The sequence below is a fragment of the Sus scrofa genome, chromosome 18 (assembly GCF_054392235.1).
Source record: "Sus scrofa isolate SSC_HxYL_T2T_F1_AM1 chromosome 18, Sscrofa_HxYL_maternal_Yorkshire_Landrace_v2.0, whole genome shotgun sequence".
Classification (NCBI taxonomy): Eukaryota; Metazoa; Chordata; class Mammalia; order Artiodactyla; family Suidae; genus Sus; species Sus scrofa.
Genome location: NC_139400.1, coordinates 13,912,624 through 13,931,739, shown reverse-complemented (window position 1 = coordinate 13,931,739; position 19,116 = coordinate 13,912,624). Strand labels below are relative to the sequence as shown.

The window sequence follows — 19,116 nt, the reverse complement described above, 5'->3', positions numbered from 1 at the left end:
GAGAACTACAATAACATAGTCATTTGAATTCCTTCAGTTTAATTCCTGCTGCCTTTTTCAAGTTATTAATTTAAAATTTGAGGTTGGGGAGAAGCTGGCTTGGCAAATGCAAACTATAAATTAAAAGTGTCTATTGTACATAGAAATAGAACATCTACATAACTAATCATAAACTTATAAAGTGATCGTTTATGACCCTTTTTATTTTTCTGTACCTTGCGCTAAAGTATCCTTTCAAAAACTGAATTATTGATCCAAATGATTATCTGCGTTCAGTACTGAAAGTCTGAACTAGTCATCCCCAACTGTACGTTTCGTATGCACAAAATTCCACATCAGGACAATTTACTTGAGCATTTGGGAGGACTTAAGGATCCGATCATGCAAACTGCAAGTCACTCCTGCTGGAAACACGTTTTAAAAGGAAACAACTAGGGATTGGGAACATAAAAGTGGGAGGACTGAATGAAAGGGTAGAAGTAGAGGTTTGGGGAGTTCTCTTGTGGCACAGCGGGTTAAGGATCTGGGGTTGTCACTGCAGTGACTCGGGTTTGATCCTTGAACCAGGAATTTTCAAATGCCACAGGTATGGCCAAAAAAAAAAAAAAAAAAAGAGGTTTGTGCAGTGGTGCTCCTGGAAAAATAAAAGATGATGAAGAGTAAGCCCAGCATTAAATCTCCATTCCTTTGGCCACAGTGAGCAGACAAGTAGTGGGGAGCTGTGTTTTTAAAATGATTGATAAGAGGCTCATAAGCTTGAAGTTAGGGTGTGCAGAGCAAACAAAAATACAACCCGGGATGCAGAGAAAGTATTCAGGGAATATTTATTCAACATAAATAAAGGTCTTCCAAAGATTTTTCCATCCCCATCATCCAAATTGCACAGCTCAGGGACCACTGTGGCAAAAATTCAGGAGGCAGGTAGCTGAGGTTCCCCAAAATTAGTAAATTGAAAAGACATGGAGTTCTCTTGTAGCACAGAGGGTTAAGGATCCAACGGTGTTACTGCAGTGGCTTGGGACTCTGCTGTGGTGTGGGTTCTATCCCTAGCACAGGAACTTTTGCATGCCTCCAAGAATGGCCAAAAAAGAAAAAGAAAAAAGACACAAGCATCTGAAAAGATCAAGTGCAAAAAAAAAAAAAAAAAAAAAAAAAAAGGTAGAATGTCTACTTGATAATAAGTACAGATGTTAAACAAGCACTTAAAAGTGCTGGTTGCACCAAACAAGCATTTTATCTTAATTCGCCAAAGTGTAAACAGCAATCATCTCTGAAGGGCTGGATTAAAAGGGACTTTCACTTTCTGTATTACATTTTTCTGTAATATATCAGTCTTTCAGAGCATATGTAGCACAATCATAAATATATATCGAATGTTTAAAATGTGGGTGGGGAGTGAAAACAGTTATCTGCAAACAAAAAAAAAGCAACATCTAATGAAACTATAGGAGATTTTCGAAGCATCTAGCATACAAAGGACAGTGTGTGAAAATTTGTGGTACAGGGAGCTCCCATTGCGGCACAGCAGAAATGAATCTGACTGTATCCCTGAGGATGTGCGTTCGATCCCTGGCCTCTCTCAGTGGATCGGTGATCCAGCATTGCGGTGAACTGTGGTGTAGGTCACAGACATGGCTCGGATCCCACCTTGCTGTGGCTGTCGTGTAGGCGGGCAACTTAGTCTACCTACATTAAATTCAACCCCTAGCCAGGGAACTTCCATATGCCACAGGTGCAGCCCTGAAAAAAGAAAAAAAAAAAATTAATGGTACAGTAGGCATTCTTACTAATTGAAGGCCGGTAAAATGTCACTGAATTCTTTCTTTGGAGAGCAGTCTTTATCACTTTGCGTTAGTGAATGTAAAAATATTTCTAAGGCTTTCAGGTAGGTTCACTACTAAATGATGTCCCTGTCGTTCGGTTCTCCCATGAACTCTCAAATTCCTCAGGGCTTTTTTTTTAGGAAGCAAACTTTTACAGCTGTGTAAAAAGACCACTGAAAACTTAAATTCTATGTAAGTTTTGAATGTGTTTTTTGCAGTTTAAAAATTGCAACTGGAGTTCCCGTGGTGGCGCAGTGGTTAACGAATCTGACTAGGAACCATGAGGTTGCGGGTTTGGTCCCTGCCCTTGCTCAGTGGGTTAACGATCCGGCGTTGCCGTGAGCTGTGGTGTGGGTTGCAGACGCGGCTCGGATCCCACGTTGCTGTGGCTCTGGCGTAGGCCGGCAGCTACAGCTCCGATTCGACCCCTGGCCTGGGAACCTCCATATGCCGCGGGAACGGCCCAAGAAATAGCAAAAAGACCAAAAAAAAAAAAAAAAAAAAAAAAAAAATTGCAACTGAATCTTGCATTGCTGTGGCCATGGTGTAGGCCAGCAGCTGCAGCTCCAATTTGACCCCTAGCCTGGGAACTTTCATATGCTGCACATGCAGCCCTAAAATGAAAAAAAAAAAAAAAAAGTTGTAATTAGAGTTCCCGTTGGGGCTGAGCAGGTTAAGAACCCAACTAGCATCCATGAGGATACAGGTTCAACCCCTGGCCTCACTGCTCAGTAGGTTAAGTTATGATGTAGATCACAGATGAGGCTCAGATCCTGTGTTGTTATGGCTCTGGCGTGGGCCAGCAGCTGCAGCTCAGATCCTAGCCTGGGAACCTCAATATGCCACAGTGAAGCCCTAAACAGAAAAAAAAAAATTAAATTAATAAAAAGCTGCAGTAATAGGCTATCATTTTCTGTCCTTTGTTTTCAGTAGAAATTTTTTTTTTTTTTTTTTTTTTTGTCTTTTTTGAGGGCTGCACCCGTGGCATATGGAGGTTCCCAGGCTACGGGTCAAATCGGAGCTGTAGCCACCGGCCTACACCCAGCCACAGCAACGCCAGATCCAAGCCGAGTCTGCAACCTACACCACAGCTCACAGCAATGCCAGATCCTTAACCCACTGATAGAACCTGCCCCCTCATGGTTCCTAGTCAGATTCGTTTCCACTGCGCCAGGATGAGAACTCCAGCAAAAAATATTTTTAAAAGAATTTCAGGAGTTCCCCTCGTGGCTCAGTGGTTAATGAATCCAACTAGGAACCATGAGGTTTCGGGTTCAATCCCTGGCCTCGCTCAGTGGTTAAGGATCTGGCATTGCCGTGAGCTGTGTTGTAGGTCGAAGATACCACTCAGATCCTGTGTTGCTGTGGCTGTGGTGTAGGCCGGTGGCTACAGCTCTGATTCGACCCCTAGCCTGGGAACCTCCATATGCCCCAGGTGTGGCCCTAAAAAGACCAAAAAAAAAAAAAAAAAAAAGAATTTCAGCCACTAAAAATTAGTTCATGTTTAATCCATAGTACATTTTCAGCTTTAAAATTTCATACTGGTTTACCTAATTTTTTTTTTTTTTTTTTTTTTTTTTTTGTCTTTTTGCCATTTCTTGGGCTGCTCCTGCGGCATATGGAGGTTCCAAGGCTAGGGGTCAAATCGGAGCTATAGCTGCCGGCCTACGCCAGAGCCACAGCAACACGGGATCCGAGCTGCATCTGCGACCTACGCCGGATCCTTACCCACGGAGCAAGGCCAGGGCTCGAACCCGCAACCTCATTGTTCCTAGTCGGATTCGCTAACCACTGCGCCACGACGGGAACTCCCTAAATTATTTTTTTAATGAGAGTTGCAACATTTATTTCAGATTCTCTCTTGGTGGGTTTTGTGTGTATGTGTGTATTTTTTTCTCTTTTGCCACACAGGCAGTATGTGGGAATTCCTGGGCCAGGGATTGAACCTATGCGGCACAGAAGGAACAGCAGTGAGAATGCAGAAGTTCAACCCCATAGGCCATCAGAGAACTCCTGCTTTACCTAAGTTATTTCAGTAACACACACCATGTACCTGTGATATAAAAATTAAAGGGGAGTTTCCGTCATGGCTCAGTGGTTAACGAAACCTACTAAGACCCTTGAGGTTGCAGGTTCAATCCCTGGCCTTGCTCAGGGAGTTAAGGATCCGGCATTGCCGTGAGCTGTGGTGTAGGTCGCAGACGTGGCTGGGATCCCGTGTTGCTGTGGCGCTGGTGTAGGCCAGTGGCTACAGCTCCAATTAGACCCTTAGCCTGGGAACCTCCATATGCCACGGGAGCAGCCCTAGAAAATCCAAAAAAAAAAAGAAAGAAAAATTAAAGGAAGAAACTGAGAAAGAAATAAATACAACAATCACCTTCAAAAATAATTTGTGGAGTTCCCGTTGTGGCGCAGCAGAAACGAATCTGACTAGGAACCATGAGGTTGCAGGTTCCATCCCTGGCCTCGCTCAGTGGGGTAAGGATCTGGCGTTGCCATGAGCTGCATGTGGTGTAGGTCGCAGAGGCAGCTTGGGTCCCGAGTTGCTGTGGCTGTGGTGTAGGCCAGCAGTTGTAGCTCTGATTAGACCCCTAGCCTGGGAACGTCCATATGCTGCAGATGTGGCCCTAAAAAGACAAAAGACCAAAAAACAAAAAAAAAGATTTGTGTGGACCTCTCTTGTGGTCAGTGGGTTAAGGATCCAGCATTGTCTTTGCAGTGACTGGGGTCACTGATGTGGCATGGGTTCAGTCCCTGGCCCTGGAACTTCCACAGGCCACAGACAAAACCAAAAGAAAATTGTCTACATTTATTTTACACCTAATTAATTTTTCTGAAGAATAAATAAAGTCGAAGTGAATTTAACAATGACAGTGCCCACACAGTAAAACGGGGCAGACAAAAAAGGAAAGAAAAAATTCGATCTAGGAATCCTGCTGTGGCACAGTGAATTAAGAATCAGACTGCAGTGGAGTTCCCATCATGGTGCAGTGGAAACAATCTGACTAGGAACCATGAGGTTGTGGGTTCAATCCCTGGCCTTGCTCAGTGGGTTAAGATACTGTGTTGCCATGAGCTGTGGTGTAGGTCACAGACATGGCTTGGATCTGGCGTTGCTGTGGCTGTGGTGTAGGCCAGCAGCTGTAGCTCTGATTAGACCCCTAGCCTGGGACCCTCCATATGCCTCGGGTGAGGCACTTTAAAAAAAAAAAAGGAATCAGACTGAAGCAGCTCAGGTTGCTGCAGAGGCCTCAGTTTGAGCCCTTGGCCCAGCACAGTGGGTTAAAGGATCTAGTGTTGCCACAGCTTTGGCTCGGACTCAATCCCTGGTCACAGGAACTTCCCATGTGTTACAGGTGAGGCTATTAAAAAAGAAAAAAAAAAAAGACCAGACACTATAAAACTCTTAGAGGAAAACACTCTCTGACATAAATGACAGCAACATCTTCTCAGATCCACCTCTTAGAGTAATGACAATAAAAACAAAAAGAAACAAATGGGACCTAATTAAACTTAAGAGATTCTGCACAGCAAAGGAAACCCTAAACAAAATGAAAAGACAACACACAAAATGGGATAAAATCTTTGCAAATGAATCGACTGACAAGGGATTCATCTCCAAAATTTACAAACACCTTCTGTAGCTCAATACCAAAAAAATCATACAACCCCCTCAAAAAATGGGCAGAAGATCTCAACAGACAGTTCTCCAAAGAAGACATACAGATGGCTAAAAGACACATGAAAAGATATTCAACATCACTCATTAGTAGAGAAATGCACATCAAAACCACGATGAGGTACCAACTGACACCAGCCAGAATGGCCATCATCCAAAAGTCTCCAAACAATAAGTGCTGGAGAGGGTGTGGAGAAAAGGGAACCCGATTACACTGTTGGTGGGATTGTAAATTGGTGCAACCGCTGTGGAAAACAGTATGGAGATGCCTCAGAAAACTAAACATAAGAGCTACCATTGGATCCAGCAATCCCACTCCTGGGCATCTATCCAGAGAAAACCAGGACTCGCAAAGACACATGTACTCCGATGTTCACTGCAGCACTGTTTGCAACAGCCAAGACATGGAAACAACCTAAATGTCCATCGACAGAGGAGTGGATCCAGAAGATGTGGCGCATATACACAATGGAATATTACTCAGCCATTAAAAGGAACAAAATACCAGCATTTGTAGCGACATGGATGAACCTAGAAACCATTATACTAAGTGAAGTCAGACAAGGAGACACCAACAGCAAATGCTTTCACTGACAGGTGGAATCTTCAAAAAGAACAGAATGAACTTCTTTGCAGAGCAGATACTGACTCACAGACTTTAAAAAACTTATGGTTTCCAAAGGAGACAGTTTGGGGGATGGGGGGATGCACTGGGGGTGTGGGATGGAAATCCTATAAAATTGGATTGTGATGATCATTGTACAACTATAAATGTCATAAATTCATTGAGTAATAAAAAAGGGAAAAAATAGTCTAAAATTTACTGTTTGGGGTGTTTTATGAATTGACTGCCTTTAAAGGCTCCAAGACAGTGATTAGATCCTCACTTTCCCCTGTCCTGTGTAATTGAATGTAAGGATTTCACAACGAAAATTAAATCCTTTTTTTTTTTTTTTGGCCAACTCCACAGCATATGGGGTTCCCATGCCAGGGATCATACCCAAGCTGCAGTTGCGACCTAAGCCACAGCTGTGGCAACACTGGGTCCTAAACCCACCATGCCGGGCCAGGGATGGGAACCCTCATCCCAGTGCTCCCAAAACACCGCCAATACCATTGTGCCACAGTAGGAACTTCTAAATCCTTTTTTTTTTTTTTTTGATGGGGAGGCGGGGCCATGACTGGAGCATGAGGAAGTTCCTGGGCCAGGGACTGAACCTGCGGGAACCACCAGGGAATTCTGAAAATTAAATATTTTTACAGTGGAAAGAAACATAGTCCCACTCATCACCTTTCAGGTTGAAGTCTAAATCCCTTGGCATGGCTCACTAGTCCTGGAGAGTCCTTGCCACCTCGCAGCCCCTTCTCTCCACCCCAGGAGCTCCAACCACTACAAACCTCACCAGGGTGTCCTTTTACTAGGGCCAATTGCCACTTCTTTATGTCCCCTGCATCTCTCTTTAGGCGCTACCTCACCCTGACCACCATTCTCCCCATGACGAAGGCGTTTTGTCCCTGGAGGCTCTTATAACGCCTGTGCTGTCTTGTCCTCATCACAGCTAGCACGGCCCGTAATGAACTGTTTGATTAGCTTTCTGATTCCCGAACCCCCTGGAGACCACAGCTGTCTGCCTTATTCACTTGCTTTTTTTTTTTTTTTTTTCTTTTTAGGGCCGTGGGTGCGACATTTGGAGGTCCCCAGGCTAGGGATTGAATCGGAGCTACAGCTGCCAGCCTACACTACAACCACAGCAATGCAGGATCCAAGCCACATTTGCGGGCTACACCACTGCCTCACAGCAACACCAGATCCTTAACTCACTGAGCGAGGGCAGGGATTGAACCCTCAACCTCATGTTTCCTAGTCGGATTTGTTTCCACTGCGCCACAATGGAAACTCCTGCCTTATTCATCTTCTATCAGCAGTGGCTCAATAAAGAGTTGTGGAATAAGTGAAATAAATGAGAAACCATGTGTTAGGTTTAAGAAAAAGAGCTAAGGGAGTTCCCCTCGTGGCGCAGTGGTTAACGAATCCGACTAGGAACCATGAGGTTGCGGGTTCGGTCCCTGCCCTTGCTCAGTGGGTTAACAATCCGGCGTTGCTGTGAGCTGTGGTGTAGGTTGCAGACGCGGCTCGGATCCCGCGTTGCTGTGGCTCTGGCGTAGGCCGGTGGCTACAGCTCCGATTCGACCCCTAGCCTGGGAACCTCCATATGCTGCGAGAGCGGCTCAAGAAATAGCAAAAAGACAAAAAAAAAAAAAAGAAAAAGAGCTAAGATATCCCTTACTGGCATGCTTATGTTTAAAAAAGAAACTGTATCATTATAGGCCATGTATACATGCATACTTTGGTACATTTTGTGTCGGTTGTTACATTTTATATTTCTATAAAGAAATAGGCAAGTTATCTTTGTCCGCCTATAACCAACATTCATGTTCTGGGACCCTCTTCTCAGTGTCACTGGCTTTAAGAAGCCTGGGTGTGGAGGATCATACACTTTTCTAATGGAGTCTAAAATCAAAAAGAGTCAGGAGTTCCCTTGTGGTGCAAGAGGTTAAGGATCAGGCATTGTCACTGCAACAGCTCGGCTTGGATCCCTGGCCCAGGAACTTCCACATGCCCCAGGCATGGCATAACAACAGCAACAAAAAAGGTCAAAGACAATACAATATCTCCTTACAAACATTTCTCAGCCAAGATAATGTTGAGGAGGAAATTATCACAGACAATACAATTAGTATTATATAACCACTTATGTAAAATTGGGTGAAATCCACAACAACCTATGTATGCACATATGGGAGTTCCCACTGTGGCTCAGTGGCTTAAGAACCTGACTAGTATCCATGAGGATTCAAGTTCAATCCCTGGCCTCACTCAGTGGGTTAAGGATCCAGTGTTGCTGAAAGCTGCAGTGTAGGCCACAGATGCTGTTTGGATCCTGCATTGCTGTGGTTATGGCTGTGGTGTAGGCTAGCAGCTCTGGCTGCAGTTCAACCCCTAGCCTGGGAACTTCCATAGGCCGAAGGTGCGGTCATAAAAAGAAAAAAAAAATCGTATTCATATATGGGTAAAGTAAAAACGTTCATCAAAACGCAATGTCTCCGGGGGTGGGATTCCAAATGACACTGACTTTCTTTGTATTTTTCCTTTTAAGTTGTATAATGAATAGCTATCATTTTTACAAATGCAATCAAGCTATTTATTTCAAAGAAAAGTTTTTTCTCCAAATTTATCTCCTTTTCAGTCTTAATTATATTTAACTTTCACTGTGATATACATTTTCCTTTTTTTTTTTTTTTGCTTTTTTGCTTTTTTAGGGCCACATATGCGGCATATGGAGGTTCCCAGTCTAGGGGTCCAATCGGAGCTGCAGCTGGCGGCCTGCGCCATAACCACAGCAATGCGGGATCCTTAACCCACTGAGCGAGGCTAGGGATTGAACCTGCATCCTCATGAATGCTGGTCAGATTTATTTGCTCTGCGACACAGTGGGAACTCCCTCTTTTCCTTTTCTTTCTCACTATGTCCTCATCCATGGAAATAATAAAACAGTGCTCACCACACTATCATGACCCCTGACGGGTGTGGTCAGGTTCAGGGCTCCTTTTTTTTCCTTAAAGGCATCTTCCACTAGTCAAAGTAAAAAGATTTTTCCAAATGGCAATGAATGGTTTTGCTTTTGCTGTCTTCCCCCTAATCTTTTCTCATTTTTTTCCTTTCTTGGCCATGCCCACAGCATTTGGAATTTCCCAGGCCATGGATTCAACCAGAGCCACAGCAGTGACAAGGCCACCAAGGAACCCCATTAATAGGTATAGTCATCATTTCCAACAGATGCTCTGCCTAAAACCTAAGGAAGCCGGACTCATTTGGTACCAATCTCTTTCCCTCGCTGGTCTCATGTTCCTGCCATCTTTGTGTCCCCAGTCCACAGAACAGAGCGAGTGCTCATAAATATTTGTTCAACTAAAAAAGAAGCCATCACTGCTCCAGGAGGTGCCAGGTGAGGAGAGGTGGACGCAAGGAAGGAACTCAAAGTCTAAGGGCTGAGGGTCAGGATGGGAGGGCCCCAGTCCCTCGCCCTCTGGTTTACTGCCTTTCAGGTCATTTGTTTTCACTCCTCTGCATCCATGTCTATCACTGTCTGCTGGCTGCCAGCCTCTTTCTGTCCCTTGTCTTGACCCACCTTTGCCAGCTCAGTGACATCACTGTCACTGGGAGGAGTTGTCCCCCTCTGTGCAGCCTCACGCGCCTGCAACCTGAAAGACAAACACCCTAAGGAACCCGATGAGCATCACAAACAGATAAGGCGGCCAAAGAGGCTGAAGCAGCAAGTAACCAAACATGGCTAGGATTACAGAGCACCACACAAGAAAGTAAATGAGTTTCCCTCTCAAAAAACCCAAAACTCACCAAGGAGCACAGGCACTACAGCTTCTTCAGGAATGTGAAGTGGATGGGTGTTTTCACCTGATTTCCTCTTCCTTGTGTTTAAAGTTTAAATGAAGCTCTGGGAGTTCCCGTCGTGGCGCAGTGGTTAACGAATCCGACTAGGAACCATGAGGTTGCGGGTTCGATCCCTGCTCTTGCTCAGTGGGTCAAGGTTCCGGCGTTGCCGTGACCTGTGGTGTAGGTCGCAGACTCGGCTTGGATCCTGCGTTGCTGTGGCTCTGGCGTAGGCTGGCAGCTACAGCTCCGATTCGACCCCTAGCCCGGGAACCTCCATATGCCGCAGGAGCGGCCCAAGAAATGGCAAAAAGACAAAAAAAATAATAATAATAAAATAAAATAAATGAAGCTCTGCCACCCCACCCCCACCAGCGCTTCGGTCCTTATGTCCCTCCTCTGCTGGGCAACCAGGCAGGGCCCCAGGGCCTCCCAACTCATGGTCCATCCCTCTGTGACCTCATTCCCCGCCCTGATTCCATGTGCCACTCTGTGACTTAATCAAGATAAGATCTGTAACAGCTACCAAGCCCCAGAGGCCCCAAGGGCTCCGTTTCTTTTCAGGTCAATTTGGTGGGTGGTTTTAGGGCTGAGCTCTCAGCAGATCATTCTTGCACCCGGGCCGGAGAGCCTCCTTCTCCAGATACCAGTTGATGGGTACTTGGCATTTTCGACTCCCCCCTTGAGTGGCTTCAGTGATCGCTGTCCTGGGCACCTCGCTGCTGTTCTAGAGCGTGTCTGCCGCCCGGTGGGCCCAGGCTCCCCGCAGGTGATGGGCAGCAGAGCCCCTCCTGCGCCACAGCTGCCGGAGCGGCTGGGGACTCAGGTGGAGGAGAAGCACCTGCTGAGCAGCCTGGCCGCGGCGCAGGCGTTGGCTACAGTCCTGCGGCCCTGCTACGGCCCCCAGGGGCTGCAGAAGCTCCTGGTCACCGCCAAAGGGGAGACGGTCTTCACGGGGTATGCCACGGCCATTCTCCGCGCGCTGCAGCTGGAGCACCCGGCCGCCCGGCTGCTCCGGGAGGCGGCCCAGGGCCAGGCGGAGCAGAGCGGCGACGGCGTGGCCTTCGTGGTGCTCCTGGCCCAGGCCCTGCTGGCGCAGGCGGAGGACCTGCTGCGGGCCGGCCTGCCGCGCGCCCAGCTCCGGGAGGCCTACGCCGCCGCGGCCGCCGAGACCTTGGCCCTGCTGCCTTCCCTGGCCATCCGGTCCCTGGGGCCCCTGGAAGACCCGTTCTGGGCGCTGCACTCGGTGATGACCACGCACACGCTGGCGCAGGGGGACCGCTTGACCAAGATGGTGGCGCATGCGTGCTCGGCCACGCGGGAGCTGGACGGCGCCTTCCGGCCGGAGCGCGTGGGCGTGTGCGCGCTGCCAGGGGCGCGGCTGGAGGACTCGTGCCTGCTGCCCGGCCTGGCCCTGCCCGGCAAGCCCTGCGGCCAGGTGACCATGGTGCAGAGGGGCGCCAGGGTGGCCCTCTTGGCTTGCGCCTTCGGGCCTGCCCGCCCCATCGCACCGGCCACCGCGCTCCTCTCTAGTCCCGCGGACCTGACCGAACTCCCGAAAGGCAGCGAGCGGCTGATAGAAAAGCAGGTGGGCCAGCTGGCAGCTGCGTCCATTAACGTGGTGGTGGTTTGGGGCGACATTGACGAGGAGACGCTAACGCAGGCTGACCAGCTCGGCCTCATGGTGATCCAGGTGCAGTCCCGGCGCGAGATGGTGTACCTGAGCGAGGTGTTCGGCACACCCCTGATGCCTTACCTGCTTCCGCCGCTGCAGCCAGGGAAGTGTCAGAGGGTGTATGGGCAGGAGCTGGGAGAAGGGCTGGCTGTGGTATTTGAGTGGGAAAGTCCAGGCACCCCTGCCCTCACCCTGGTCCTCAGGGGGGCCACCGCTGAGGGGCTCCGGAGGGCGGAGCAGGCTGTTTACCATGGCATTGACGCCTATTTCCAGTTGTGCCAAGATCCCAGACTGCTTCCGGGGGCTGGGGCCACAGAGATGGCTCTGGCGAAAATGCTCTCAGAGAAGGGAACCAAACTGGAAGGGCCCAGTGGTCCCGCCTTCCTGGCATTTGCCCAGGCCCTGAAGTCTTTGCCCAAAACCTTGGCAGAGAACGCAGGCTTAGCTGCCGCTGACGTGATGGCAGAGATGAACGGAGCGCACCAAGCTGGGAACTTCCTGATGGGAGTGGGAGTCGAAGGCACAATAAATGTGGCCCGGGAGCAGGTGTGGGACACCCTAATAGCCAAAGCCCAAGGACTTCGAGCTGCGGCTGATGTGGTACTCCAGCTCCTGACCGTTGATGACATTGTAGTCGCCAAGAAATGTCCCACGCCCCAGCAGGACTTGAATCCTGATGCTGAGAAGCCAAAGGAACGCCCATCTCCTGTGAAAAAAATAAGTCCTTGGAAGAAATAACTGGCAACATCCTCAATCAACTGGAATTGCCAAGGAGGGCCGACTCACCCCGAAAACCAGTGTTTGCCTTAGCGAACTCCATGTTTGGTGCTGTTTGAGTCCTTTCTTTAGATAAACACAACGTAAAGAACCATAAGGTTTTTTCCATTGATTTCCTTCTTTCGGATCCTTGACTTTATCATTTCCTGTTTCTCTCCATCGTATCCTGTTCCTTTTCTCCAAGAATAGGAGAATTCATTTCTATTACAGATGTTTTCATTGAGAAGCTAGACTTAGCGGATGCAAAAAGCGCAGTTATTTCTTCCCGACTCTTGTTGTCTACAGCGGCTTGATGTGGGATCACAGTTCCCAGATCAGGGATTGAACCGCAGGGCCACAGCAGCAAAAGTGTGCCAGGTCCTAACCACTAGACCACCAGGAACTACCTCCCCTCTTCCCAACTATTTGAGTGTTCCTGCAGAAATTCTAATGCGTGTGACTGTCTAATGTCACTTTAGCAAACTAAACACATCAGTTCCAGCTTAAAGGACTGACCAATCACTCCTGTCATGATTATTTGGAAAAAGAAAGGAACAGTATTTTAAGGCAAAAAGTAAATATAAAGACGTTCCTGTGGTAGCTCAGCATTTTAGGCACCCGACTAGCATCCACGAAGATATGGGTTCGATCCCTGCCCTCGCTCAGTGGGTTAAGAATCCAGCACTGCCGTGAGCTGTGGCGTAGGTTGCAGATGGGGCTGGGATCCTGTGTTGCTGTAGCTGTGGTGTAGGCCAGCAGCTGCAGCTCCAATTCAACCCCTAGCCTGGGAACTTCCATATCCTGCATGTGCAACCCTAAAAAAAAAAAAAAAAAAAAAAAAAAGAAGGAAAACAGTTTTCTTGTGGCTCATCAGGTTTAGGATCCAGTGCTGTCATGGTAGTGGCTTGGGTCACTGCTGTGACGGGTTTGATCCCTGGCCCACCTAAGTTACAGAACGGAGGAGCAGAATTGAGGTGATGGGAAGCAGTGGTCTCTTAGAATCAAAACAAATAAACTTTAAGCATTTGGAGAGAGAACCAGACTCAAGAAACAATTGATTTCGAGTTCCCATTCAGACTCAGTGGAAATCTGAGTAGGAACCACAAGGTTGCAGGTTCGATCCCTGGCCTCACTCATTGGGTTAAGGATCCGGCATTGCCATGAGCTGTGGTGTAGGTCATAGAAGCGCCTTGGATCTGGCGTTGCTGTTGCTGTGGCTGTGGCCGGCAGCTATAGCTCTGATTAGACCCCTAGCCTGGGAACCTCCATATGCCAAGGGTGCTGCCCTAAAAGAACAAAAGACAAAAAAGAAAAAGAAAAAAAGAAACAATTGTCTTGGGAGTTCTCATTGTGGTGCAGCAGAAACAAATCCGACTAGTATCCATGAGGATGTGGGTTCGACCCCTGGCCTCCCTCAGCGTGTTGGAGATCTGGCATTGCTGTGGCTGTGGCGTAGGCTGGCAGCTATAGCTCTGCTTCAACCCCTAGCTTGGGAACTTCCATATGCTGTGTGTGAGGCTCTAAAAAAAAAGAAAAAAAAAAAAAAGGAGTTCCCGTCGTGGCGCAGGGGTTAACGAATCCGACTAGGAACCATGCGGGTTCGGTCCCTGCCCTTGCTCAGTGGGATAACGATCCGGCGTTGCTGTGAGCTGTGGTGTAGGTTGCAGACGCGGCTCGGATCCCGAGTTGCTGTGGCTCTGGCATAGGCTGGTGGCTACAGCTCCGATTCAACCCCTAGCCTGGGAACCTCCATATGCCGCAGGATCGGCCCAAATAAATAGCAAAAAGACAAAAAAAAAAAAGAAGAAGAAGAAGAAGAAGAAACAATTGTGTTATAGCAGGCATATTGCAAAACAAAACAGATTTGCAAAGATTCTTTGAAACCTGGAAGTGAAATCCTGAAAAGAGGTTAGTGGACCAAGGATGGCCAATTAAAATATATAGAACTATACTCATTATTACGGTGTCTCTCCTTATTTTGTCTTGTTATATTTTTGTGAATGTAACTAAGTGCTTTCATATTTCTCTCCTGCCCTCCAGTTCCATATTGTTCTCACAGAGTCTCAAATTCCACAGTCAGAGTGATGGCGATAGAGACAGTTAACTTTTTAAAGCAGTTCAAAAGCACTTTGTATAAATTGTTTTTAATCATCAAAACAAATGTATGAGAAAGAAACTTGTTATCTCTCAGTTGCAGAAGACACAGTTAAGCTTCAGAGAAATTAAGTAATTGGCCAAAGTTACATTGTAAATAGAAGAGAAAAGCCCATGCTCTTATTCTTTATTTTATTGCCCTAAAGTCCTCTGCTGTGATGTTTTCAGAGTTATAACTCCGTATGATTATAGAGAAAGCATGTCTCAAGATGGCCTTTTGAAGATTTACAATTAGTGTTTTTTACTTATTTTTTAATTTATTTATTTTTGGGGCTGCATCACGATATATGAAGTTACCAGGCCAGGGATCGAATTGGAGCTGTAGCTCCCGGCCTACACCACAGGTCACAGCAACGCCAGATCCTTAACCCACTGAGCGAGGCCAGGGACCGAACCCGCAACCTCATGGTTCCTAGTCGGATTCGCTAACCCCTGCGCCACGACGGGAACGCCTAACTTATTTGATACATGAGGGATTCTGATAATGTATCGGGGAGAAAACACACAGCAACATCACCGTCTCTTTTTCCCTGGCCCCAGTTCGAAACCTGAAGACCCAGAGAATTCAGTCTTACGGGAAAGTTGGGGGGTCCTGGAGCTTTTGCTAAGAAGGCCGCTGAATCGCATGGGTTCCCATCTGTCCCGTGACCGGTTGGTCAGCTCTTCAGTTCTGTGAACAGCTAAGTATCATCAGATAAATCTCCTTGAGTGAGCCAGAGTTGGCTCCCCCTTCTTGTTATCTAAAGAGCACAAGCTCCGAGTTCCCTGGTGGCCTAGGCGTTAAGGAGCTGGCATTGTTGCTGCAGTGGCATGGATTCGATCCCTGGCCAGGAACTTCTCATGTCATGGGTACGCCCTCCCCACCTCCAAAGAAGAGAGCACTGGCTGCTCCAGAAGGGAAGGTTATATCACGGTCAAGGTGACTACTTTGAGCAGCTAGTAGACAGGGCTTAGGGAAGCGAACCAGAAAGGGGAGCCGAAAGTGTCAGAGTTCCTTTTAGCATCGGTCCAGGGGCATCTGCGATCCCACAGCCCACCTTTACGCTCTAGCTACTTGGCGTGTGACCCATGAACCAGCAGGAGCAGCATCAGTGACAGCGTGTTAAAAAAGCAGAATCTCATCCACCTCCCCCACCCGCAACCAACAACCTACTTTGTCAGAATTTTCACTTTTACAAGGTCTCTAGGAGCTCCTGTTGTGGCTCAGCATGTTAAGAACCCAACTAGCATCCAGGAGGATGTGGGTCCAATCCCTGGCCTTGCTCAGTAGGTTAAGGATCCGGTGTTGCCCTGAGCGGTGGTGTAGGCCTGCAGCTGCAACACCTATTTGACTCCTAGCCTAAGAACTTCCCTGTGCTGCAGGTGCCGCCCTAAAAAAAACGCAAACAAGATCCCCAGGTGACCAAGGTGCACGTTAAAGTCTGAAAAGCACTGATCTAAGCTACCATCCCAGTTACTCTCTTTTGATTACACCTGGGAATCAGGTATCCTCTTAACGTTATTAAGCTTATGTTTAAGTGTCAAAACGTATCACTCAGACATCACCTTGTGCCTTTTCTCCTACTAACTATGGAGAAATTGGCCAGAATTTGACTTTAATTTTACTGGATCCAGAGCCTGCTTCCAAGGTTCTAGGATCAAGCTCTCCTAGGACCCAGGGTCTCAAGTTCTCCAAAGGCCTAAGGACTTGGCTACATATTTCTCTTCCAGTATGTGCTCTCTTCAGCTCCAGAAGCAGCCGAATTTCAGGAATGACCATTTCTAGGGTACATTCTCTGTGAAACTTGCAGCTGCTGGACTCATCTGTTTTTCTATTCCCCAATCCTAGTTTAGTGACACCGTGTTGTCGGGCTCTGAGTTATCTGGCAATCGGAGAGCAAGGAAAGAAGATCAGAAGTCTAGAAGCCCTTAGAGTTAAAATGTCCTTGCATTCTGCACCGTGAACAGTGGAGAGTTCTAGAAGGAAATATAGCTATTTATATTTCAAGTAATGGTGGGGTACGATTGGATATGAGAGTTTGAACGTTTATTAAGTGCTAACCCAGGGTTAAGAACTACCCAGATACCAGAATATAACTTGGCCAACAGTCAAGGAATCTTTTTTTTTTTTTTTTTGCCTTTTCTAGGGCCGCTTCCCATGGCATATGGAGGTTCCAAGGCTAGGAGTTGAATTGGAGCTGTAGCCACCAGCACTGGATCCAGCTGAGTCTGCAACCTACACCACAGCTCACGGCAACACCGGATCCTCAACCCACTGAGCAAGGGCAGGGATCGAACCCGCAACCTCATGGTTCCTAGTTGGATTTGTTAACCACTGCGCCACGACGGGAACTCCAACAGGCAAGGAATCTTGATCAGGCAAACTTGCCAGTTACAAACACCAGAAAGGAGGGCGTTCCTGTAGCAGTGCCACAGAAATGAATCAACCTAGGAACCATGAATTTGCGGGTTTAATCTCTGGCCTGGCGCCAGGGGTCGGGGATCTGGCATTGCCATGAGCTGTGGTGGTCACAGACGTGGCTCGGATCCCATGTTGCTGTGGCTGTGGTGTAGGCTGGCAGCTATAGCTCTGATTCGACCCCTAGCTTAGGAACTTCCATGTGCTGTGGGAGCAGACCTTAAAAAAAAAAAAAAAAAGAGAGAGAGAGAGAGAGAGAAAGACAGGAAAAAACCCCACTAGAAAGTAGATGAAAGATAGGGTCACAGGCTTCCACAGCTGCAGCCACCAGCCCAGGACACTTGGTAGATGATCGTGGGCTGAGTGAATGAGTGAATGAATGAATGAAGCAGTTTTGAAGCCTCTAGGGACGGTGTGGGGCTCAGATCTGCTGCAGGGAGAGCACCTGGCCGAGTGCCTTGGCCACCATCCTTGGACTCCACTAGCAGGCTCCTCAGAAGGGACCTTGGGTTCCAGCCCTCTGGCCAGTCTGGCCAAAGCCATCTCAAAGCTGCACTAGTGACCCACCCACTCACTTGGCCACTCCGCCTCCCCTTCCCAGGTCTGCTCTCGGGCCCCACTGGATCTCCTCTTTCTCCCCTCTGCTATTTCCTCCTATAAACCTCTAGGTGACCGTCCTGCGTTGGCATCTATTTTGCAGAGGACCTGGACTCATACAGGGATGGGCAGACAGAAATAGAAGATTCCTTTGAAACAGGCTGCCTCCACCCAGGCACTAGATTTGCCCTCCCAAGTGGGTGACCCTCCCCTTCTCAAAAGTCATTCAAGGAGAGATAACTTCAATTTATAACCAGCTGCCACACCCAGCCTCCCACCCTAAGAGCCACTCCCTACGCCACTCCCTAAGGGGACAGCAGGGCCACGCCTGAACTGTAGCCTTACACCTTCCCCACCTCTCCTAGGAACACACACACACACACACACACACACACACACACACACACACACACCCCTTCCTCTTTTGCGAGCTTGTTTTCATTTTTTCAAGCCAAGGAAGCTCATCCTTTGCAAGTGCTCTTTCCTCCTCTTAGTAAGGCATTACTACTACATTAAAAAGAAAAAGAAGATACCTCACCTAAGAACAGTACTGTTGTTACTTTTCTATGCCCTCAGTAGAAACAACACCTCATCTGATCCACACAGTAACTGTCCGTGGGGCCAGGACTAGTATTTTCAGCCCCACTTCGGTGAAGAAACTGAGACCCAGGTCAATCTCAAGGGTGTCAGCTTCCAAGTCTGCCCGACGAAGGCTTGAACTCCATGGCCTCTAAGTCCTCTTCCACTTCTAAAATGGAACTCCTTCCACAGTTTGTCTGAAATCCATCTGAGATGAAGGCCTCTGGTTGCCAGGCTCATTCCCCGACATTGTGCTGCCTCTGCTGACAACAGCAACGGCCAGCATCTACCAGCTGTCCCTGCTTGCCTTGCCCTGTGCCCATTACTCTCAGGGCCAGTGCCGAATACCCAGCATCCCTCCTCCCGCTTATGTACCCCCTACCTAAAAGTATTTAGATTTCAGTTCCACGTGCACTTATCAGGAGCTGACCCCACCTTTGCTCTAAGGGTCTCCTCTGGTTGGTTTAACCTGATCAGCTTTCCTTTCTCCTGGCCAGAGTCACTGGTCTAAGTGGTCCAAGCAGGGGGAACTGGAAGATTCTGGCCTGGAACACAGGACGGGAAGTGCACTCTCTCCTACTGAAAGTAAATTAGGAGGCTCTGGCTTTATTGCACCAGCAGCCTCTCTGTGCCCCGAGGGGAAGCCTCAGGATCCGTGGCGGGGGGGGGGGGGGCTGACCATCTCTAGCAGCTAAAATCTATAGGATGTCTATATCTCTAAAACTCTGAGCAAGTAACAGAGGCAAAGGCGGAGGAGATCACTGAGAAACTGAGAACCAGGGAGTTACTAGACTTTGCTAGGCACACACTGCCTGTTTCAGGCAGTTAGAACCAGATTTCAGCTTTCCAGCAACTGACCTGAGGTTCTTTGGGCCTCGGCAGGTAAAGACCGCGCCCGCACAGGGATCCAAGCAGAGGCTTCGCTGCCAAACAAACCCAGTAGGGGAGGAAAGGTAAAAGTAGACGGGGTTTCCTTCTCTTCTGCTTTCCTGCCTGAACCTGTGA

At 48.1% G+C, this 19,116-nt stretch overlaps 1 protein-coding gene across 1 annotated transcript; it reads left to right on the top strand.

The window, feature by feature from the left end:
- The first annotated feature begins 8,796 nt into the window (after positions 1–8,796).
- Positions 8,797–12,497, top strand: CCT8L2 (chaperonin containing TCP1 subunit 8 like 2). Its single transcript, XM_003360066.6, has one exon. It carries the CDS (start codon positions 10,725–10,727, stop codon positions 12,363–12,365), a length of 1,641 nt encoding a protein of 546 aa, XP_003360114.3. The 5' UTR covers positions 8,797–10,724; the 3' UTR covers positions 12,366–12,497.
- The last annotated feature ends 6,619 nt before the right edge of the window (positions 12,498–19,116 follow it).

Bases quoted from the DNA above. Each gene is read 5' to 3' on its own strand.
- CCT8L2 (XM_003360066.6), top strand. From the start codon at position 10,725: ATGGGCAGCAGAGCCCCTCCTGCGCCACAGCTGCCGGAGCGGCTGGGG.